The 24295-nt window shown below is 40.8% G+C and overlaps 1 protein-coding gene across 2 annotated transcripts in view; it reads right to left on the minus strand.

Annotated features, from left to right (window-relative positions):
- The window catches only part of urb1 (URB1 ribosome biogenesis homolog), a 108871-nt gene extending 86094 nt beyond the window's left edge, over positions 1-22777 (minus strand). For both annotated transcript variants that reach the window (XM_059650210.1, XM_048540621.2), the window contains exons 1-8: positions 22364-22777; positions 16590-16729; positions 14638-14789; positions 11817-11949; positions 6675-6771; positions 5630-5715; positions 2852-2977; positions 2073-2203 (exon numbers count right to left, since the gene is read on the minus strand). In XM_059650210.1, coding sequence (XP_059506193.1) covers positions 2073-2203; positions 2852-2977; positions 5630-5715; positions 6675-6771; positions 11817-11949; positions 14638-14789; positions 16590-16729; positions 22364-22733 — 1235 coding nt within the window. In that variant the 5' untranslated portion in view covers positions 22734-22777. The remainder of the gene's footprint in view (positions 1-2072; positions 2204-2851; positions 2978-5629; positions 5716-6674; positions 6772-11816; positions 11950-14637; positions 14790-16589; positions 16730-22363) is intronic.
- Between the last annotated feature and the right edge of the window lie 1518 nt (positions 22778-24295).

Here is a 24295-nt window from a genome sequence, read left to right on the forward strand (position 1 = left end):
TCAGAGCTCTAACGAAGAGTCATTTTGACTCAAAACATTAGGGTGCTCTCTCTCTCCATGGATGCTGCCTGTCCTGCTGTGATTTCCAGCATTTGTTTTCAGTACAGATTCCAGCATCTGCAGTAATGTGCTCCTACATTGAACTTCTAGATCTGTTTAAAGTCTGTCCCATTTAGCACATTGATAATGCTACACGACATGACAGAGGGTATTCTTAATATGAAGACAGGGCTTCATTCCCACAAGAATTGTGCAGCGGTCATTCTTAATGATGCGGTTGTAGATTGATGTATCTGAAGCTACCAGTTTGGTAAGGATGACGTCAACTAAGATTTCCCCTCTTGTTGGTTTCCTTATCACACGCCACAGATTCAATCTAGCAGCTACGTCCTTCATGAGCCAACCCGCTGAATCAGTAATGCTGCAGCTGAGCCACTCTTGGTGGTGGGCATTGACATTCCCCACTCATAGTACATTTTGCACCCTTGCCGTCATCAACATGGAGAAATACTGATTCATCATTTGCGAGAGAATGGTCTGTGGTGATCACTCCCAGGGTAACTCCCTCCCCACTGTAAACCACTGTGCTGCCACCTCTACTGGATCTGTCCTACTGGTGGGATATATCAAGGACCGGTGATGGTGGCGTCTGGAATATTATAAGGTGTGATTCCGTGAGCATGACTGTGTCAAACTGTTGTTTGACTAGTCTGTGAGACAGCACAGTGAGGGAGGCAATAGCCTAGTGGTATCATCGCTGGACTGTTAATCCAGAGACCCAGACACTGTTCTGGGGGCCCAAGTTCAAATCCCACCATGGCAGATGGTAGAATTTGAATTCAATTAAAAGAATCTGGAATTAACAGTCTAACAATGACTATAAATCCATTGCTGATTGTCAGGAAAAACCAATCTGGTTCACTAATGACCTTAAGGGGACTGCCATCCTTACCTGGTCTGGCCTACATGTGGCTCCAGACCCACAGCAATGTGGTTGACTTTGAACTGCCTTCTGGCAATTAGGGATGGGCAATAAATGCTGCCCAGTCAGCCCTCATTCCATGAAACAGTAAAGTAAGTCTTCCAATTTTGGCACTAGCCCCCAGATGTTAGTAAAGTGGACTTTGCTGGGTCGAAGGACTATTTTTGCCATTGTCTATTCTGGTGCCTAGGTTGATGCCAGGTGGTCAATGCAGTTTTATTTTTTTGTTGAGAGTTTGTTGCAATTGATACAACTGAGTGACTTGCTAAGCCATTTCAGAGGGCAGTTCAGAGTCAACCACATTGCTGTAGGACTGGAGTCACGTGAGCCAGGCTAGCTGAGGATGACAGATTTCTTTCCCTGATGGACAACAGTGAGCCACATGGGGTTTTCAAACAATCGACAAAGGATTTCTCAGTCATCAGTAGGTTCTTCAATACAGATTTTATTTTATTGAATTCAAATTCTCCGATCTACCATGGTGGGATTTAATCCCTGATCCCCAGAATATTAGCTGAGTTCCTGGATTAACAGTTGAGTGATAATACCATTTTTTCCCCATAACAGTCAATACTGGAGTCAGAAAATAATGGTGGTCAGTCCTAGAGAGCTGACAGTCTCTAATTAGCCAGCAGCTCTTCAAAGCAGGACTTTCTGATACAGAAGTGGAGCAGTCCTGCCTCTATCCTACTGGTTTCCCACCGCTTCCCAACCAATTCTGTTTAGTGAATGATTCTAGAGCCCCACATAATTCAGCCCCATGGACAGAATGGTCCTTATTACATTGTAAGTGTATTCTATTGAATTATTATGAGTAAGTGGTACTGTCCAAGAGAGTGACAGACAGTTAAGTGCTGAGAATGTTGCAATTGAGTCCAACAAGAGCTTAGGAGGAAAGGCTTTACTTTAGACCCAAGGATCTCCTTAGCGTAAGCAACAAATATACACTGAAATTTTAAGCATACTACAAGTTAAGATAATTTAGAAGTTTTTGTTTGGCAGAACAGTTCCAAGAAAGCATTGACAACTGAAAATATTACAACATACAGAGCGACATGGCACAAAGCTTCCATTATGTTGACATTCCTACCTCTTAGCTGTACCCAGGCTGGAATCATAGAAATTGATGCCATGTTTCAGTGAGCAGCAAAGATCCATCAAGAAACTATGTACAAGTTCTCGAACCATGTCTCTCCCAGCCACTTTGGAATCTTGGACATGCTGCCAGGATTTAAGTAGGGTTTATTTTTACAGTAGCTTTATACAATATCACATTGTACTTGTACTAGAGAAACAGGAAATTGTGTTCATCAGGTCAACTCCGGTGCCTATTCTCCATAGCAAGCTTTCAGCCACTGTACTTTATTTCATATTATTAACAGAAACTGATTTCTTTCTTTCTTGTGCTTCTAGCTACTCTCCCCTTAAATGCAGTTATGCCATTTGCCTTGACTACTCCATGTGGGAGCAAGTTCCATGTTTGAAATGTACTGCGGGTAAAAGGGTTTCTCCTGGAGGAGAGCCCTACAAGGTTTTGCACTGGGTACATTCAGTATTATAGGCACAATTCTTGCTCCTTTGTTTATCTTGTGGAAATAAGATGGAAGACACAATTTGTACGGCAATCTCTTCAAATCCTTAGAATGTCGCAAAGAGCTTCACAAGTATAACTACTGTTCTCTTTTGTGTGAAAATGCAAACTGCTACAACAAAGTCCAATGTAAGGAACCAGCTACACTATTCGGATTGTGGTGTTTGAAGGAATGTTGGCCAGTGACTAGTAAGAAGCGTGGGATCAGAAATGGCAGTCACAGGTTACATTGTTCTACAACAGAGTTCAGACGACTGGATTTAAGAAAAAAGTTTTACCCTGTCATCATTTAATTGGACATCAATAATTCCATTCCAATGATATAATGAGGCAATATGGGTCAAAATGCTTGCAGTGAAAAAGCGAACCTTCTGCGTTTTACTTATGGCTTTATTATGGACAACCTAGAAGACAAAAAAAGAAGGAAGTAATTTGATCTAATTAAACCATTACAACAAGAACTTCTCAAAGTTATCGGTGACAAGGTTTTAACGTGGATTAAATAAAAAGAAAATCCATGGCTTGTGTCCTCAGTTTGCAACATGAATAAATTCCTCCCAATAATGACCATGAGGCATAGGAGCAGAAATCGGCCATATATCCCATTCAGTCTGTTCCCCATTCAATGAGATTCTAGCTGACCTAATAATCCTCAACTTCACTTTCCTGCAATTTCATTTTCTCTGTGATCCTTGATTCCTTTGCTGATTAAAAATTTGCCTCAGATTCAAACAACTGAACCTCTACCGGGAGGAATTCCACATATTCACCACTCTAAAAGGGAAGTAATTCCTCCTCCCCTTAAATGGATAACCCCTTAATCTGAGATTACGCCCTCTGTTCCTGGACTCTTCTACAAAGGCAATCTCTCTGCATCTACCTGTCAGGCTCCCTACGAATCATTTATGTTTCAATCAGATCACTTTCATTCTTCTAAAAAATTACTATTGGTTCATAAGATAATCTCTCTATCCTGCTTGCTACCTCCTCAATAAATTGTAAGAAGTTTATCATGCATGATTTCCCTCTCATGAAACCATGTTGACTCTGCTTGATCCTATTATCTATTTCTAAATGTTCAGCTATTCCATCATTCATAATATACTCGAAAATGTGTATGATGTGTCCCAATGTGTGATAATAGTCAGTCTGAAATAAAACCTGTTCTCACTCACACTAACATTCCACTCACATAAAGAACAAGAGAAAAACAGACATAACAATTTCAGTCAAATCCTAAGGATTGGAAATACAAAAAGCGAATTATTTCATGACACCCCTCAGTGCAGTTAGACAAAAGCACTAGTACAAATCAGGAGTAAAGTTCTGGAGATTAGATGGGCAATTTTTAAAAACTGTACTTGTATAATATATTTGATTTGTATAGCTAATGTACAATATGTAGACATCTTATTCATAAAAATATAAATTACACTGCATGAGCATATTTCCTATTCCTTAAAGGCTCGGATATTCCTGTCATGGTGTTTGCACTGACTGCATTAAAAAAAAACTTGTTGTCACCTGATTTGTGAGCCACGTTAAAAACTTCCACCTGCTGTGGCAGAAACTAGAGTTGGGCAAACAGGTGAAGTATTCTTACTGCTGGCAAATCTATGCCTTCTCATGGCATGAAGAGCTGAAGACATGTTGATGAGGTCAGTCTTCAGATCAATAACAGATTAGGTGTTTTAAAAATGACATCAAGTATTTTAAAAGCTCTATGAGAATTTAATGCTGTTAGTCTGTTAAATAATTTTATTTCTTTCATAAGTAGTCATGTGGTCCTACAGAACTTGAGTACTGCTGCAAAAAAGGCATTTTAAATGAACGCTTTTGTTTTGGACTTATCAAGACAATTCACTATGATATTAATGTAAAGGGAAAACCTCCCTTATACTGCATAAGAGAGAATGCTGATTGGTTAGCAAGTGGATTGGTAGAAGCATTGCCATGGGGAATGTACCAGTTAATGGCTGTTAACTGCCAAACTTTAAAACAAATGGGCTGACTCTGATTTGTCAAGCTATTACCTTGAGAGATGAACCAATGAATGGCTATCACCTATTTTATTGAGTCCACTTGACAAAAAGCTTGAAGGCTTTGACAAAAGTGTATTTTTGCAGAAATACTTTTATAAGTATTCAAAGAGCTTCCAAGATCTGTCTCTCCACATCAAATCTCCTCACACACCCCGTTACTTCACCCCTGCTCATTCCCCAACACTGCCCTCCACATATCCGGAAAATTCTTGACACCTCAACTTCCCTAGCTTCTCAGTCCTGCTACTGTTAAAAAAACATTGATGGAAGGAGAAAACCTCAGACGGTTTTAAAAACATAAGAAATAGGAACAGGAGAAGGCCTTTCCATTGCTCAAGCCTACTCCATCATTTGTTAGGATCACTGCTGTTCCAACACTCCTCAAATCTACTTTCCTGCTCTTTCCCTGTCACCCTTGATTCTCTGACTGATAAGTACCTATCAATCTCAGTCTTAAATATACACAAAGACTCACACCCATCTGTGGCAAGGAGTTCGAAAGACTCACAACCCCTCAGTGAAGAAATTCCTCATCATCTCACTCTTAAATTGACATACCTTATTGATTTGAATTTACTATGACTAAGAAAGGAAAACCCAGGCCATTAACTTGTAATCCTGTACTTTTCTCCCTAAAGCCTTCAGCTGGTGAAAGCCATGACTTCATGTGTCAACAGCACACCACGTTTGTGACATGCACAATATATGTTGACAGTGGTACGGAAATTGCAATAATGTCAATGAGTCACATTTCTGCAAATTCATGATGTTGTTAAGGCATTAGAGCAGATGACCTCCAATGATCTTTACAATTCAATGTTAAAACTTTTATGCTCAGTTGCCTTTCTTAACTTACATAATAACAAAAAATAACTGGGTGCTGGCAAAGCAATGTTAATAATCTCCCTGTAAAATGACATTAGGACAAAAGCTTTACTAAATGGAGGATCAAGATTCCTTGATGAAACTCTTAAGTGAAAACTAAGCAAAAATTCAGAATCCAGATGAACAAACCTTTGTTTTTAAAGCTGACAGAAATAAATTTATGATAGAAATCCGATCTTCTTTCAGACCAGAACTGAAAATATCTGTAATGAAATCTTTAAAAACAATGCACAAATTAGTTCAAAGTGATTTTAAACTAGTAATTGACTAAGCATTTTTTTTTACAACTTTTCTTGTCTCCAACTAATGATTGATAGAAAACGTCACTATTCCCACATGTCTTGTTTATTGTCTTGACCTCCTGAGGCACTGTTGTACACACTTTTTCTTCCCCCGGTATTTTACTGATTTGTCACTTGGAATACTATGCTAATACATCATTTCTGAAGGATTTTTAAATCACTGAACTTCAGTTCTTTCCAATTACAATCTCCAAACTGATTATTTCATTTTGATTTACTTAGTTTTCTCTCCATCTGCTTTTATTCTCAGCAGTGTCCTGGACTGTAGACCTATGTCTTCATGAAATGTTGCTCCAAAATAACAAAAACTTATTTTTATCTCTAGGTTTGCACAGTGGCTGAATCGTTCGCACTACTGCCTTTTAGTCCCCAGGACCTGGGTTCAATTCCAGGATGACTGTGTGGAGTTGGCATGATCTCCCCATGTCTGTGAGTGTTTTCTCTGGGTGCTCCAGTTGTTTGGGGCGGCACAGTGGCTCAGTGGTTAGCACTGCTGCCTCACAGTGCCAGGGACCGGGGTTCGATTCCACCCTTGTCTCTGTGGAATTTGCACATTCTCCCCATATCTGAATGAGTTTTCTCCGGGTTCCTCCCACAGTCCAAGGATGTGCAGTTTAGGTGGATTGGCCATGCTAAATTGTCCAGAGTGTCCAGGGATGTGTAGATTAGGTGGGTTATAGAGGATGGGTCTGGGTGAGATGCTCTGAGGGTCAGTGTGGACTTGCTGGGTCGAAGGGCCTGTTGCCATACTGTAGGGATTCTATGATTCTATTTACACAAACTTTCTAAAATCTATTTTGATCATTTTTATTTCAGGTATATATAAAAACATGGAATAATCTATTATTATAGAATTACTAGACTGAAAATACCTTTTAATTCCAGGACTTGGCTGATAGTATTGCTGTCGCCAGCAATCAGAAATGAAACTGTGAACTGGATATAAGCCAAGCGTACATCAGGCTTGCCCTACAGAGAAGGATACAATATTGTTAAAAATACCAACTCCTAACAGGATTTTTTACATTAGTACCTACATAGCTTGTTTTATCACACTGAAAATTAGTAGTTTTTCAACATCAAAATTCACAGCATATTTTTATTGCACAAATGACAAAGAAATAGGTTCAATCTTAGTAACATCCATACTTAGAGCTATACTAAGTGCATACTAAGTGCCGGGAATGGACACCAACGCTACACTTAATATTGGAGTTGTGATTCGAGTTGTGATTCTGCTAAGTAGCATCGGCCAAATGAAGAAATTCCTCTGTTGCCAAGCTGCTTATTGGTATCAGCTGATTATACTAACGGATAAGTAAGATCTCAGATTGAAATATGGCTTGATAGTTCTTTTTAATATATATTTAACAAGGTGGTCTTCCACTGAAGCACTAGCACACAATGCTGCAGATTTGATGCTCAGTAAAACAGATTTATTACACAAAAGAAATGGAGTTAAAATAGATTAAACCAAGCTACGTACACATAATACAATTAAAAAGATTTCAAAACAGGCAGTGTTAAGTGGTAGTTCTGATTGTATTTTCACTATCACTACAGTACTCAAATACCAGACAGCTTGATGTATAGCACATCTTTAGGTTTGTCTTAACTGCTTCCTTTAATTCCTGTTCATTAGGGTTTAATACATTTTCTTGATTAATCATACAATGCAGCTTAGACTTTCTCAGCTTCAAATAACTTCAGGGTTCTAACTAAACACTTCTGGGCTGGAATTTCAAAATAAAACCCCTAGAACGAGGTAACCTAACTGTTCTGAACTAAAAACTTCTTTCTCCAGGAGAAACAATTCTTACATCTAAATACAAACAAAACTTCTGCAAACTGAAAGCCAAAAACTTTCCAATCTCTGTTTTGTTTCCCAAAGCAAAAGAAAGCTAATTTGGAGGGTTTGTGCTATAGGGAGAAGCTGAATAGTCTGGGGCTATTTTCCCTGTAGCATCAAAGGCTGATATTTATAAAATCACGAGGGGCATAGATGGGGTGGCTAGACAATGTCTATTCAAATAGGAAGGGAAGAGGGACAGGGATTCTGTAAGTGAAAACAGTTTTAGTATGAAGGACAAAATGTGGTGACACGTGCGAGGAGGGCCAACAGGCCTGTTCCTGTGCTGTACTGTTCTTTGTCTTTTCCCTGGGGTGGAGGAAGGCCAAAACTCGAGGGCATAGGTTTAAAGTGAGAGGAGAAAGACTTAAAAGGAACCTAAGGGGCAACCAGAGGGTGGTGTGTGTATGGATCAAACTGCCAGAGAAAGCGGTGGAAGCTGGTACAATAACAATTACAAGGCATCTGGATGGGTATATGAACAGGAAGGGTTTAGAGGGAAATGGGACAAATGCTGGCAAAGGAGACCAGATTAATTTAGGATATCTGCTCAGCATGGAATGAGATGGACCAAAGGGTTTGTTTCCATGCTGTAATACTCTATGTGTCCAAAGATGTGCAGACCAGATGGATTGGCCAAGCGAAGTTGCCTGCAGTGTTCAGGGATGTGTAGATTAGGTGGGTTATAGGGGGAATGGGTCTGGGTGGGATGCTCTGAGGATCAGTGTGGACCTGTTGGGCTAAAGGACCTGTTTCCACACTGTAGGGATTCTACGGTGATGATCTATGATGAGGACTCTGTAATGCTTTTCTTTACTTGCTTTCTCAAACCATAAAATACTCTCCCAAGAGAAAAAATAATTCCATTACCACTTCAGGAGCTCTAGCACTCTCATGCTTGTTTTAATAAAACAAAAAAGTCCAGAAATACTGACAAGGATTTCTTTAAACTCCCTCATTCACATAAACAAAAACCCATGAGCCGCTCCTTCAAAATCCAAACAATAAAATAAGTGATATATAAATCACACCCCCAATATCTTAAAAGCTAAAAGAATCTCATCTCTGCGAGTCAATTACAATTGCTGAGGATCTTAAGCCCTACATCAGCCTCACTCACAAGTATGCCCTTCTTTCCCTGACTTGTGATCACATCAGAAGAACCTGTTGAGGGGTGTTCATGCTTCTTGGAACAAGGTGTCAAAGTAATTTCCTTCTCCCTGAAGAGCCACAGTGTCTGCAGTAATGACGAGTATCCTAAAACAGTGACATTTGTAGAATGTTGTATGAACATTTCTAGCAGTGAGCAGGTCCACAGTATTTATCACATTTATCATTGTGCCCTAAACCATACATTGTTTTGATTGAACTATCACGCTAAACTTCTACTGAGTTATCTGGCATGTGTGTATACTATAGTATATTTCTATAAATAAAGAAACAGGAGCAATATGGAATGATTCTATTACTTTTAAACATAACCACAGTGTGCGTGGGTATGCTACAAATATGCTTACCATACTTCACATCAAGACACTATGTATTTTCAATTATATACTTTCTAATGAGGTGAGCTTTGGCCAGGAAATATGTAAGTATTATACTGGGTGCTCAAGTATTCTAAACTTCCTCTCTATTGATCTGTGCCAATGTCAAACACAGGCAAACTTTACCATGAAGTTCTTGTGGGCATCTTTAAAACAAATCAGCAGCTAAAAGAATAGGGCGGCATGATGGCTCTGGGGTTAGCACTGTTGCCTCACAGCAACAGGAACTCAGGTTCAATTCCACCCTTGGGTGACTGTCCATGTGGAGTTTGCACATTCTCCCCGTGTCTACGTGGGTTTCCTCTGGGTGCTCCCACAGTCCAAAGATGTGCAGGCTAAGTGGACTGGCCATGCTAAATTTCCCAGAGGGTTCAGGGATGTGTAGATTAGGTGGTTACAGCGGGATGGGTCTGGGTGCGATGCTGTGAGGTTTGCTGTGGACTTGTTGGGTTGATGGGCCTGTTCCCACACTGTAGGGATTCTATGACACTTCTGTGATTCTGAGTACTAATTTGAACATTTACCCTGTTATTTTTAAAATAATGAAATATGAAATATTATGTTTATAATGAGGGATTGCCACTTCTAGTCAATTTTGGTCAACTTATTGAGTCATAGTCATACAGAATGGGAACAGACCCTTTCATCCAACTAGTTCACATTGACCATATTCCCAGACTAAAACGGTCCCACTTGCCTGCATTTGGCTATTATCCCTCCAAATATTTTGTTTAATTCTGAAGTTCCTATGATTTTATTTTTCTGTGCTCTTGATAGGGACTGAAATGGGAAAAGGGCTGTTTTAAAACTAAGGATTAAGGATCGGGTGGATACATTTTTAAACAGCAAGTTACTGAAGCACATTGCAAGCGGAGTTTAAACTGCTCCTTTATTCAAGTAGTAGAGGCAGCGTTTTGTGGATGGACTGACAGCAGGGTGTGTATAAAGTGAGATTCATCTGGCAACATGTTACAGATTGATCAAAAAATATATGAGCAGAAATTGGGCCATTTGGACCAATAAATGGTGGAGCAAATTCAATCATGGCTGATACGTTTCCGAATCCTGATCTCCCACATTTTCCCTATAACCTTTGGTCCCCCAATAATCAAGAACCTATCTATCTCTGCCTTAAATATACTCAATGACCTCAAAATTGTTTTGTGAAGTTATGACCATTTGAAGATAACAAACACCATCAACCTGACAAAAATTACCTGTTTGGCTCCCAGTTAGCTACACAGCTTGTCAGTGTGATCAATAATGGCAGAGGCTTTTGGAACGCTACAGCAGCAGATGGCGTATCTTTGTGTCTCGTAAAATATCTAAAGCCTGAATAAAACCAATTTATTTTCCCCTCACTAGATGCTGTAAGCTGCTGCCTCTAACCAGTAACTAACAGACTTTATTGTCTCTTTATTGTATTCCAATCATCTATGTCTCGTGCAAAGTAAGAAGAAACTGGGGAAGAGTGAAGAACAGACACTCCTACCAAGTAAAAGCAAACCCAGTAAAACCGGGCTGGGGCAGGGGGGGGGTGGGGGGTTGAACTACATTCTCAATTTATTCCCCTTCATCCATAAGACTTTTTTAAAAAATCAATGTAAGTGTTGAGGAGTTTAGACCAAATTTTACCTAAGAGTTAAACATTGTTGACTTTTTTGTGAGTAGAATCTACTTATTTGTAACACGTAGTAGTTCTCGTTAAATATAAAAGACTGGTCCAGGTTTTGTATTAGTCTGGGTCTATCCAATAGGTAAATTGGGAACTTTATGTACTTTGGTAATTACAAAAAATTGTGATAACTCTGGTAATAGAGGAAGAGAGACTCCTTTCAAAATTTGGTTCTGTACATCATCAAACATCTTAATCATTAGCCAATCTTCATGCATGCGCATGTGCAGAATTTTGCAGTTTATTCAAATATAATAGAACATTTAATCAGAGTTCAATTTTGTCTCCACTCTATTTCCATTTACACACCTAATCCAGCAGTGCTACTTCTCATTGAGAAATAAGTAGGTCTTCCAATCCCATTACGCCTAAGTACTGACAGTAGTACCACTCCCATACTACTCCTGCTAATAACAATCGAAAAGGCAGGCCAGTGGAACTTGGAATCTCAATTACTCATCATTCAGTTTTAATTTTGAGAATGTGAATGTTAGTTAATTTATCACACTTTATAACTATGTTACTGTTTGGACCTTTCAAAACAAAGGCTTTGTAAACCCAATACCTCAACATGATACTGACATCACAACCACATCCAGCCAAAGCTACTCATATTTCAGGACAGATATAAGTCCACACACTGCCCCAGTTCCTTAACAGAAGATAACATATCACATATTAAAGGCCTGATTTTGATGTTCCTTTAATCTGTCTGATTCAGCAATAATCAAGGAAATACTTTACCCAATATTGAACAGAGTCATTATTACAAATATCAAGAGATAACAAGGCGTGGAGCTGGATGAACACAGCAGGTCAAGTAGCGTCTTAGGAGCAGGAAAGCTGATGTTTCGGGCCTAGACCCATCATCAGAAATCTCTATTACAAATATCAAAATGTGTTTATGAGTGTAGGCTAAACCAACAGGGAATGAAGCACTTACCTGTTTATCTCTACTTTTCAATAAGTTTGGCAACATTTTGTTGTTGAAATCAAACTGGCTCAAAAAGTCCCGAGCAGCATCTGGACCCTGGCTCACCATTGCAGACATCAAACAAAAGCACACTCGGTTATACCTAATACAAGGAAAAAAAATCTAAATAAATATTGAGAAACAAAAAGTACCTGTTTTGCAACAAATGCACGATCACTGGGTTTACTTTTCATTGAGATATATTACTCTCAAATGTTAAACTTCAAACCACAACTAGGCCAGTACAATGTTGCCTGAATATACTGCTTGCGTGATTATTCTAAATTCGTCAATTGAAACTGCTGTCAACATTACCATCATAAATATCAAAGTGTAACCCTGCTACTTCACCATGATGTTGTACAACTGTGTATGTTCTCCAGTAACAAATTAAACCAAAAATGAAAAAAATAACATATCATGATGCTGTAAGGTTTTTACACAGTTCTGGAAATTAGAGAATGGAACTTCTACATGCATGTGGATAGTGAGAACATTACAGCTGTACCTAGGGAGGATATTCCTGGGAGACCATCCTGTGAAGTTGGGTGGAACTTAAAAAAAACAAGAAAGGGATGATCACCTTGTTGGGAATGTATTGTAGGTCCCCCAATTGTCAGCAGGAAATTGAAAAGTTGATAAGTAAGGAGATGTCAGACATAGAATCATAGAATCCCTACAGCGTGGAAGCATGCCATTTGGTCCATCCAGTTCACACCAACACTCCAAAAAAAATCTCACCCAGAGTCATCCCCACATCTTATCCCTAAACCTAATCCAACTAGCCTGCACATCTTTGGGCTGTGGGAGGAAACCAGAGGACCTAGAAGAAACTCACGCAGATACAGGGAGAATATATAAACCCCGTACAGACAGTTGCCAGAGGCTTGAGTGAAAAAAAGCACAATAGTAACAATGCTGCCACTTTTTGGAACCCTAGTGCCAACACTGGAGTGATGTGCACTGACAGATCTCCAAAATGTTCAATTGTCTTATTCCAGCTCCATTTCAGTTTCTGATCCTTGAATCCGTCGCCCATTTGTGACAAATGCTAGGAATTATTTAAATACACAATCAATGTACAAGCATAAAATTCCCTCGAAATAATGTGTATTATAGATGGTTGTCTGAATATGATGTGATAATTCACCACGGGAAGGTATAATGGTAACATCGATGTAGAAGTCAGAACTCTAAGTTAATGTTCTGAGGACATAAATTTGAATCCAGCTATTGTGAGGTTTGAATTGAATCAAATCTGGACTTAAAGGCTAGCCGAATGATAATTACGTAACTACTGTTGATTGTGGTGAAAACGTATCTGGTTCACTAATGTCCTTTAGGGAGGGAAATCTGTCATCTTTACTTTGTTTGGCCAGGATGTAACTCCAGTCCCACAGAAACCAAACAAATGATACCTTATAAAAGTTCATTAGGGTAATAGAATATCATGCAGAATATAATGTTACAGCTACAGAAAAGGTGCTGGGAAATATCAACCTTGTACCCATATCCCATGAAAGAGTTTAAGCAAAAGTAACATATTTGAGGTCTGGTCAACCCTGAAAAGGTTCTTATCTAATCACAGAATCCCTACATGGCGGAAGCAGGCTTTTCAGGCATTGAATCTACACCAAGCCTCCAAATAGCATTCCACCCAGACCCACTCCACATCCCGTCCCTGCAGCCCTGCATTTCCCATGGCCAATCCATATTACCTGCACACTTTGGATTGCGGGAGGAAACTGGAGCATCCAGAGGAAACCCAGACACAGAGACTGTGCAAACTTCACACAGACAATCATCCAAGGTTGGAATCGTACCCGGGTTCCTGGTGCTGTGAGGCAGCAGTGCTAGCCAATGGGCTGCCATGCTATCCTTAACTGTTGTCCTTGCTGAGTTCTAGTAAATAGTCTATAAAATGTTAATCTGTCTTTTCAGACACATGCAAATCAAAAACTTTCACACTATACGAGGACATCATTGAGCTCTACGTGCCTCTGTCATCCCAATTAGGAACACATTTGGGATCACAAAAGCTCAATAGGTAGGTGTAAAGTTCTTGTCACCTCTCCTCAGCTGTGTAGTTTCAGCACTTTCTAATTTTGATTTCCATAGATTTCTTTGAATCTCTATTTCAGAACTCAGTTAATATTCAGTTATGGAACAATTGTATCTTTCTATGCATTTTGTTTGGATGTATCAACTTATCAGTATGGCACATTTAAGTCAAAAATTATAAGTTTTATTTCCCATCGTGGATTTGAGCACACAACTCAGTTTAACAATTCAGTACTGTACTGAGGAGTGCTATATTGCTGTAGATGCTGTGATTTGGATCAGGTCTTAATCTGAGGCCTCACCGAGCTGTTTAGAGAGGTGTAAAATATGCCATTCCATTTTTCAAACCAGAGCAGAAATTCTCCTTTATCCTGGTCAATGGGAGATTAAATTTACCCCATTTTCTGTTTGTGGGACTTCAGCATACAAATTAGCTGCTAAGTTTGAACGTGAAGCAACAATAACTGCTTTTATAATTAATCCACTACCTCTCAAATGCTTTGGCATTCTGAGAACATTGAGTCAATGAAAACGCAATCTCTTTTTCTTTAAACATTCTATCAAAAATGAATGCACTGGATCAGATAGAGAGAAACACAGAAAATTAGAGCACGCATACTGACATTCACAATTTGTAATTGGGTTTTGAGATTATCTGTGGCCAATAATTGTAAAGATTGCCATATCAACTCCTTCATTAGCATCTGTCAGCTCTCTCTATAGTACTGACCTGTGACTTGCTGAGTAGAGTGCTGTGTAGATTAACTTTATGTAATTACGCAGCAACGTCTTCACTATGTTTATCCCCACTGCACTAAAATGTGCAAGGTCGCTGGCGGTCCTCAGCAAAATGGCCTCCAAAGCTTGGAAGATCAGAATCATCTGAGGGACAATGCAATAAATTGAGTCAGTTTGCCATGATTATTTCTTCATTTCACAAGTTTCTCAATGGAAACTATGGTAATATATTTTAAATTGCTGGAGGAGTGGTTCATCTAAGGCATGTCCCCAGCAAGTTGGGCTCAACTACCATTTTGAGGCAAACACAAGGTTGTCTGACCAACCAAGGTTTAGTATATTTCAGTTAACTTGGTCTTTAAAACAACAAAATCAAATTGCACTGGCACGTGAAACACGCCACTTGATAGACAGTTGTCAGCCTCAAACTACAGGTCAGATGAAAGCAGAATGAAATGAACACAAAAATATTTTTAGCATGAGGAAGTACAAGGTGAGAAACAAGGCTGGTCGGCTGTTTATATTACCTGGTAATACAAAGATGCATTCTCCCTGACAGCAAGGAGACCAACTATAGTATGACTGATTGCCCTGAGGAGAAACTCTGGTCAATCAGAAAGCATAGCGTCGAGTTTCCACTCGCCTGTCATATTTTCAATCCAACTCCCACCGGGGGTATAATTTTACTCTCGCAGAGTCACCAAGAAAGAGAAATAATCGAGTGAGTCAGAGTCTCCTTCCCACCACCTTAGCAATTCAGATCTGGACAACAGGTTGCATGTATGCTCTTCTCAACCCACCACCAACTAAGGCCATTCAGCTTTCTACTAATGGCTTAGTCAAGTGCCTCAACACATCACTTGCCCAATTATCTGTCTTCCCAGGAAGCAAGAAAAGTGACTTCATTTATGAAGAGGAAACAAGGGAATCTGTTTGGTCAGTTGATGGGGAGGGGGGGCCTTTTAATGTCCTGAATTTAGGTATAACTGAGGGCTGGGGTGCCTTCTGAAAGCCACTGCTTTATCCTTGCCTTTGAGCTGCCTCCAGTGATGGCCCCCTTCCAAAACATAATCCTTCCTTGGCGGCAGGTGCCACTCTTCATGACTATGCAGTCTGAGTCGCCAGCAATGTAGTTCCACTCTCTGAGGCTGCCTGCGTCAGACTGGCCAGCAGCCTCAGGTGGGGCAGCACTTCAGTGGCGAGGCACTTGATTGGACAAGATGCTCACAGGAAAGCATTTAAGCATCTAATTGGTAAATGATCCCAGGAATTTTCTCGCTGGCAAAGGGTTGAGCAAGTTTACTGCCCTGAAGTTACCTGCCAGGGAAATTAATAGGGTCACAGTGGCACACAGTTCCTTCTGCCTACTCCTGTCTGCTTCATTGAAGTTTACTTCCATCCAACTGGCACGCTCCCCACACACCAAAAAGTCACCTGCCACTAAATAGCTCTTAATTATGACCATGGCCCCTGCCTCAAATGAACAGGCAAACTCTCCAGTCCAATATCCTGTTGAGAAAATGCGTCAGTAGCAAGAAAGCTGAACAGAGGAGACCTGACAGGCTCACCCTAATGCATTACACTTCTCCAGTCACTGCTCCCCTATCCCCAATATCTCCCTACAGCCATTAAAATCCATAACTGACTAGCCGCATATTTTTCATTATTCAAGGGAGCACTGCTTGAATATTTCAGACCCTCACGCTTTACTAATGACAAGACTAGGAAGTGTAAACTGATTGCAGCAAGTAAAAGAGATAATGGGAACTGCAGATGCTGGAGAATTCCAAGATAATAAAATGTGAGGCTGGATGAACACAGCAGGCCAAGCAGCATTGTGCTCCTGAGATGCTGCTTGGCCTGCTGTGTTCAGCCAGCCTCACATTTTATTATCTTGCAGCAAGTAAAACATTATTTTTCACATCGAACATCAACTGCATTCACCTCATTTTCTGGTCGTCCCTCTCCATCAAGAAGCTTGAAGATTTCTGTACATTCAGCCGAAATCTTGATGTACCCATTCACAACATCATACAGTTCAGAGCATGGCAATTTCTTGGCTATAGCAATAAAAGTTGTTAAGCCTGCAAGAAACATAAATGAAGTTTGCATGTAACAATCTATCACACAAGTACAGTGTTCATTATAAAATGCAAAGATCACAAATAAAAAAAGGAAGTGGTGAAATTACAGGCTTTTTTGTGTCAAATCTTTGTTCGTGGAGTTGATAAAGGTGTATGCTTAAGATGCAAACTCCTTTTATTTTGTTCAGGTATTGATAAGCCAATTGGTATATTTACAGTACATACGAAGGCAGAAATTGCTGGAGAAACTCAGCAGATGTGGCAGCATCTGTGGGGGATGGAAATCAAGCTACTGCTGAGTCCAGTGACCCTTCGACAGAACCAGACACTGGACTTGAAAAATTAACTGCTTTCTCTCCACAGATGCTGCCAGACCAGCTGAGTTTCCCCAGTAATTTCTCTTGTTGCATATTTTAGATCTCTAGCATCTGTAGTTCTTTGCTGTATGTCAATTTATATGATTTTGTTATTAATTTCAGACAATGGCTTCCTGTTTCAGATGGCACACTGATCATACCACAGTAGAGGAATTTATAAAATTCCTTCTGAATGTTTTATTCCAACCAAATAATATAGAGCTGAGAAACTAAAAGTAATTTCTTCACATAATAATTCCCAATAAACAATTTGGATGAGAATAGGAGGCATTGTTAGTAAGTTTGCAGATGACACCAAAATTGGTGGTATAGTTCTCAGTGAAGAAGATTATCTAAGATTACAAAGGGATTTTGATCAATTGGGCCAATGGGCTTTATCTTCTCCAGTAGCTTCCCTACCACTGACGTCAGGCTCACCAGTCGATAATTACCTGGATTATCCTTGCTACCCTTCTTAAACAAGGGGACAACATTAGCAAGTCTCCATTCCTCCAGGACGTCACCCGTGTCTAAGGATGCTGCAAAGTTATCTGTTAAGGCCCCGGCTATTTCCTCTCTCGCTTCCCTCAGTAACCTGGGATAGATCCCATTCGGACCTGGTGACTTGTCCACCTTAATGTCTGTTAGGATACCGAACACTTCCTCCTTCCTTATGTCAACTTGACCTAGAGGAAGCAAACATCTATCACTAACCTCAACATCTGTCATGTCCCTCTCCTTGGTGAATACCGATGCAAAGTACTCATTAAGAATATCACTCATTTTTTCTGACTCAGCGCATAACTTTCCTTCTTTGTCCTTAAAGTGGGCCAATCCTTTCTCTAGTTACCCTCTTGCTCTTTATACATGAATAAAAGGCTTTGGGATTTTCCTTAGCCCTGTTTGCCAGCAATATCTCATGTCCTTTCTTAGCCCTCTTAATGCCTCGTTTCAGATTCGCTCTACATTCCCGATATTCTTACAAAGCTTCGTCTGTCTTCAGTCGCCTAGACCTCATGTATGCTTCCTTTTTCCTCTTGGCTAGTCTCACAATTTCACCTGTCATCCATGGTTCCTTAATCTTGCCATTTCTATTCCTCATTTTCACAGGAAAATGTCTCTCTTGCACACTAATCAACCTCTCTTTAAAAGCCTCCCACATATCAAATGTGGATTTACCTTCAAACAGTTTCTCCCGATCGACATTCCTCAGATCCTGCCAAATCTTGGTACAGTTGGCCTACGCCCAGTTTAGTACTCCTCCTTTAGGACCACTCCCATCCTTGTCCATGAGTATTGTAAAACTTACGGAATTGTGGTCGCTATTTCCAAAGTAGTCCCCTACTACAGTTTCCACCACCTGGCCGGGTTCATTCCCCAACACCAGGTCCAGTATAGCCCGTTCCCGAGTTGGACTACATACATACTGCTCTAGAAAACCATCCTGGACACATCTTACAAATTCTGCTCCATCTTGACCCCAACACTGAGCGAATCCCAGTCAATATTGGGAAAATTAAAATCTCCCATCACCACCACCCTGTTTCTCCTACACCTTTCCATTATCTGTTTACATAATTGTACCTCTATCTCATGCTCACTGTTGGGAGGCCTGTAGTACAGCCCCAACATTGTTACTGCATCCTTCCTATTTCTGAGTTCTACCCATATTGCCTCACTGCTTGAGTCCTCCATGGGGCCCTCCTTCAGTGCGGCTGTGATAGCGTCTTTGACCATACTGCAACTCCTCCACCCCTTTTACCTCCCTCTCTATCCCGCCTGAAGCGTCGGTATCCTGGGACAACTAGTTGCCAGTCATGCCCTTCCCTCAACCAAGTCTCAGTAATAGCAATAACATCATACCTCCAGGTACAGATCCAAGCCTTAAGCTCATCTGCCTTGTCTACTACACTTCTCGCATTAAAACAAATGCACCTCAGACCACCTGTGCCCTTGTGTTCATCATCTGCTCCCCAACTACTATTCCCTTTAGTCACACTGACTCCATTATCTAGTTCCCTACAGGCTTTCGTTACTACCTCTTTTCTGTCCAATATTTGGTTCCCATCCCCCTGCCACATTAGTTTAAACCCTCCCCCACAGCATTAGCAATGTAATATCACTGTTGCTAAGCAAATGACCATGGGGAAGTAAAAAATTGTATTTTATATACATGACTGACTGTGATGTAAAATCCTATATAAAGGGAGGACAGTTCCCTTATTGGGGAGCATCGCTTGACACAGCTCTGCAAGCCCTGCGAAGATTGTTTACTGATCCTCCAGAAGCTTGTACTTGCTTAAATAAACTGTGGCTGTTCACAGAAATCGGCATATTGCATTTATATTAAGTGCGTAGGAATCTCCTAAAAAGGGAAACCCACATTCTGGACCGGGCTAACATGACAGACCTTGTCAAATATTTTAGTAAAGTCCATTCCATAACATCTACTTCCCTAGCTTTATTAATCATCTTTGTCATTTCCCCAAAAAATTCAAACAAATTTGTGAAGCAAGATCGCCCCTGCATAAACCCATGTTACCTATCTCTGATACACCTGTTCTTCTTCAGATGCAAGTAAATCCTGCCTCTAAGAATCTTCTTCAATAATTTCCCTACTTAAGACTTAAAGGCCTATGGTTTCCTTGATTATCCCAGCTGCCTTTCTTGAACGAGGGGCAAAACATTGTCTATTCTCCAGTCTTGGGGCCTCGCCTGTAGCTAAAGAAGATACAAAAATTTGTAGTCAAGGTCTCAGCAATCTCCTCCCTTGTTTTCTTCAGTATCCTGATTTACATCACATATGGTGCTTGGGGTTTATCTACTTTAATGTTTTTCAAAGAAATTCAACTCCTCCACCTCCTTCATATCTACATGCCTTAGAGCATCAACAAACTCCTCTCTAAACTTACCATTATCCACGTCTTTTTCCTTGATGAATACTGATGTGAAGTACACATTAGGTCTTCTCCCACTTCCTCTGGCTCAATACATGAATTTTTTTCATTCGACTTTGAGTGGACTTACCTTTTCCCTCGGTCCCCTGATGCTCCTAATATACCTATAAAATGCTTTGGGATTCTCCCTAATCCAACTTGCCAAGGATATTTCATGGTTCCTTCTTGTCCTAATTTCTTTTTCTTTTGCAAGTTCTTACCTGCTTCCTTTATAGTTCTCAGAGGCTTTGTTTGATTTCTGTTTCCTAAATCTTAAATATGCTTCCTCTTTTTAACTAAACTTACAACATATCTCATCATCCAACATTCCCAAATCTTGCCATCTGTACAGGAACATGCTGTTTCTGGACTTTGGTCAACTGTCTCTGAAAGCCACCCATTTCAGATGTGGATTTACCCTCAAATAGCTGCCCAATCTAATTTTTCCAGCTCCTGCCTAATACTGCCGTAATTAATTAGCCTCAGGAGATAATGGGAACTGCAGATGCTGGAGAATCCGAGATAACAAAGTGTGGAGCTGAATGAACACAGCAGGACAAGCAGCATCTTCGGAGCACAATGCTTGGCCTGCTGTGTTCAATCCGCTCCACACTTTGTAATTAATTAGCATTCCTGGATGCACCAAACAAATTTTGTCTTTTTTTAAAACCCTGGCGCTAAGGGAATCACAGTGAATGTTGTGGAAATTAATGTCACCTACTACCACAACCCATCTGATTTCATGTCTTTCCATGATCAGCTTGCTATTGGGAGGCCTTTAGTGTACTCCATCATAATGAACTGTATTTTTCTTATGACTAAGTTCCACCCATACAACTTCGCTGGATGAGCCCTCCAAGACGTCCCCTCTTAGTACAGTTGTGACATTCTCCTGAATAAGTAACACACCTCTTCCAGCCCTGTCATGTCTGAAACATCCAAACACTGAAACATTGAGCTGTCAGGTCCTGCCCTTCTTCAATATAGTTCCTGTAATGGCAATCCCATGTACTAATCCAGGCTCAAGCCTCATTTGCCTTATTTGTTATACACTTTGCATAAGTACATTTCAGAACTCTAATCACACTGTATTCATTAAACTGACTCTGCTGGCTCTTTCTAGACATATTTGACTTGCCCCTCTTCTTCTCTTTAAACACTCCACTTGCTGACCTACTGCTGTGGTTCTCATCCCTTCTGCAAACTAGTTTAACCTCTCTTGAGTGACACTAGCAAAACTCAGTGCAAAGATATTGGTGCCCCTCCAGTCTAAGTGCAACCTGTCCTCTTAATACAGGTCCTACTTTCTATGGAGGATCCCAACAATCTAGATATCTGAATTCCTCCCTTCTACACCAGCTGTTTGGCCACACAGTCAACTGCACCATCTTCCTATTTTTGGCCTCACTAGCCAGTAGAGAAGGTGGAATTGCTCTTGCTGCAGAAGAGAAGATTGAGTTCTACCTGAAATATTCCGAATTATGAGCGTTCTGGACAGGCCAAATAGAAAACAAATACTTCCACTTATGAAAGCATCAAGAATGAGTGGGTATAGCTTTCATGTACAAAAATCAGTTAAAAAACAAAATGTTCTCTTTGATACCTTTCCACCACCTGTAAGGCACAATTCAGTAGTGTGATAGAATGTTTCCCATTTGCCTAGATGGGTGCAGCTCCAACAGGGACCTAGGCTTGATTCCACCCTCGGGCAACTGTCTGTGCGGAGTTTGCACATTCTCCCCATGTCTGTGCAGGTTTCCTCCCACAGTCCAAAGATGTGCAGACTAGGTGGACTGGCCATGCTAAATTGTCCGTAGTGTTCAGGGGTTTGTAGATTGGCATGGGGGATGGGTTCTGGGTGGGATGCTCGAAAGGTTGGTGTGGACTTATTGGGCCAAAGGGCCTGTTTCCATACTGTAGAGATTCTATGAATACTCAAGAAGCTTGACTTCATCCAGGACAAATATCACTTTCTTGGTACCCCATCCGCCATGAACACTGCACAGTGAGAATAAAGCATTTACCTACAAGGTGCATTACAGTAACTCATGAAGGCTCTTTCGCCAGTACTTTACAAACTCATAGTCTTAGCCATCTTGAAAGACAGTGGCAGTAGATGCATGTGAATATCAGAGTCTTTCCACAATTCCACTGATGACAAATATCAAGGTTTATGCTTCATCTTGTGTATTGCATGAATGAAAGATGACAGAGAAAGAATTAAACATTTCAGAAATACTCAAAATAGCAAGTGATTCCCTCTTTAGTAGTGGCTTGTGAAATATCAACTCTCATCACACTGACTGAGGAAAGGTTTGATTCTTCGCTAAAGTGGTCCTCACCTTTTTGCACCGTCCCAGGAGTTTGTAACATGCTTTTAAACTGAGTCCCTGTGAACTCCACGTCCGGTATCTTGGCTGTTTCATTTTCACACGTAGGTGTCTCCGAATCACTTCTCTTCCGTTTTCTCGACATCGTTGTATTTTTCTCTAAATCCGATGATGAGAAAAGCTGCCTTTCTAACTTCACATCACACATTAAACATGGCCCCACATGGCAGCTCAATGAGCGGAAGTGTCCGTCCTCGTTTACGTTCCGGCTGGAGAACAGCTTTCCCTCCGCGTCGTTCCCACTTGGGGCTGAACGCATCGAAAACACAAGCAACCCAACACTCGGCTTTTTGTAATAAAACTCTTCCGAAGCACATTTCATTTAATTTACCTTAAAGTTAATTGTATCAAATATCACTCCACTCGCTGAAAAGTAAGCACAATTGCATACTGTAATGTAACTTTGTTACTGCTAATGTTGACAATCGCAGTTCTAATTTTTTTCCTGATGAAGGGTCTAGGCCCGAAACGTCAGCTTTTGTGCTCCTAAGATGCTGCTTGCCCTGCTGTGTTCATCCAGCTCCACACTTTGTTATGTCGGATTCTCCAGCATCTACAGTTCCCATTATCTCTTGATACAGTTCTAATTCAAATACGCTTATCAATTTGCTAAGTTTCAGTGAGGACCTCATTACTTTAGCACACATATTGGAACAACTGGTCCTCCCTGAAGTGTCAGTTGGAGAACAGCTCCTTGCACAGAGATAGTAGGAACTGCCGATGCTGGAGAATCTGAGATAACAAGGTGTAGAGCTGGATGAACACAGAAGGCCGAGCAGGAAAGCTGACGTTTCAGGCCTAGACCCTTCTTCAGAAATGGGGACGAGGAAGGGGGTTCTGAAATAAATAGGGAGAGGGGGAGGCGGATAGAAGATGGATAGAGGAGATAGGTCAGTCTAGGGAGGACGGACAGGTCAAGTCAAGGGGGCGGGCTGAGGTTAGTAGTTAGGAAATGGGGGTGCGACTTGAGTTGGGAGGAAGGACAGGTTAGGGAGGCTCTACTCAGCTCTACACCTGGTTATCTCAGATTCTCCAGCATCTGCAGTTCCTACTATCTTAGGAACAATCGTTGCATTGTTTTCAGAAATCACTGGACAAATTTTTTTTATTCATTTATGGGACGTGAGCGTCGCTGACTGGGCATTTATTGCCCTTCCTTAATTCCCTAGAGAAGGTGGTGATGAGCCGTACAAACTACCGTTTGTGTACATCCACAATGTCCTTCGGGAGGAAATCCAAGAATTTTGACCCAGCGACAGATAAGTAACCGAGATAATGGGAACTGCAGATGCTGGAGAATTCCAAGATAACAAAATGTGAGGCTGGATGAACACAGCAGGCCAAGCAGCATCTCAGGAGCACAAAAGCTGACGTTTCGGGCCTAGACCCTTCATCAGGGGTCCCTTTTGTGCTCCTGAGATGCTGCTTGGCCTGCTGTGTTCATCCAGCCTCACATTTTGTTATCTCACATAAGTAACCGAAATTCATTTCCAAATCAGGATGGCGAGTAGCTTGGACTTGCTGGCGCCGTTCCCAATGTATCTTGCTAACCTTGCCCTTCTGTGATCGTAGAATCTCTACAGTGCAGATAAAGGCCAGTAGACCCATCGATCTACACTGACCCTCTGAAGAGGATCCCACTGCTGTTACCGAATATCGGTTATGCACGGAGAGCTTGTCAATAAAATATATGCACCTGAAGAACTGCTTTCAATATACTCATAAAATATATAAATAAGATCAAACAGTGCAAGTTAAATGCAGAACTAGGCAGATATGTAGAGAAAGCGCTTTGTTTTACAACAGAACATACTTGATTTAAAAATTGTTGCTCATGAGTAACGCATGCGCGTACTCGCAACTGTTAACAACGCATGTGCAACC

Source organism: Stegostoma tigrinum, chromosome 12, assembly GCF_030684315.1.
Source record: "Stegostoma tigrinum isolate sSteTig4 chromosome 12, sSteTig4.hap1, whole genome shotgun sequence".
Lineage (NCBI taxonomy): Eukaryota > Metazoa > Chordata > Chondrichthyes > Orectolobiformes > Stegostomatidae > Stegostoma > Stegostoma tigrinum.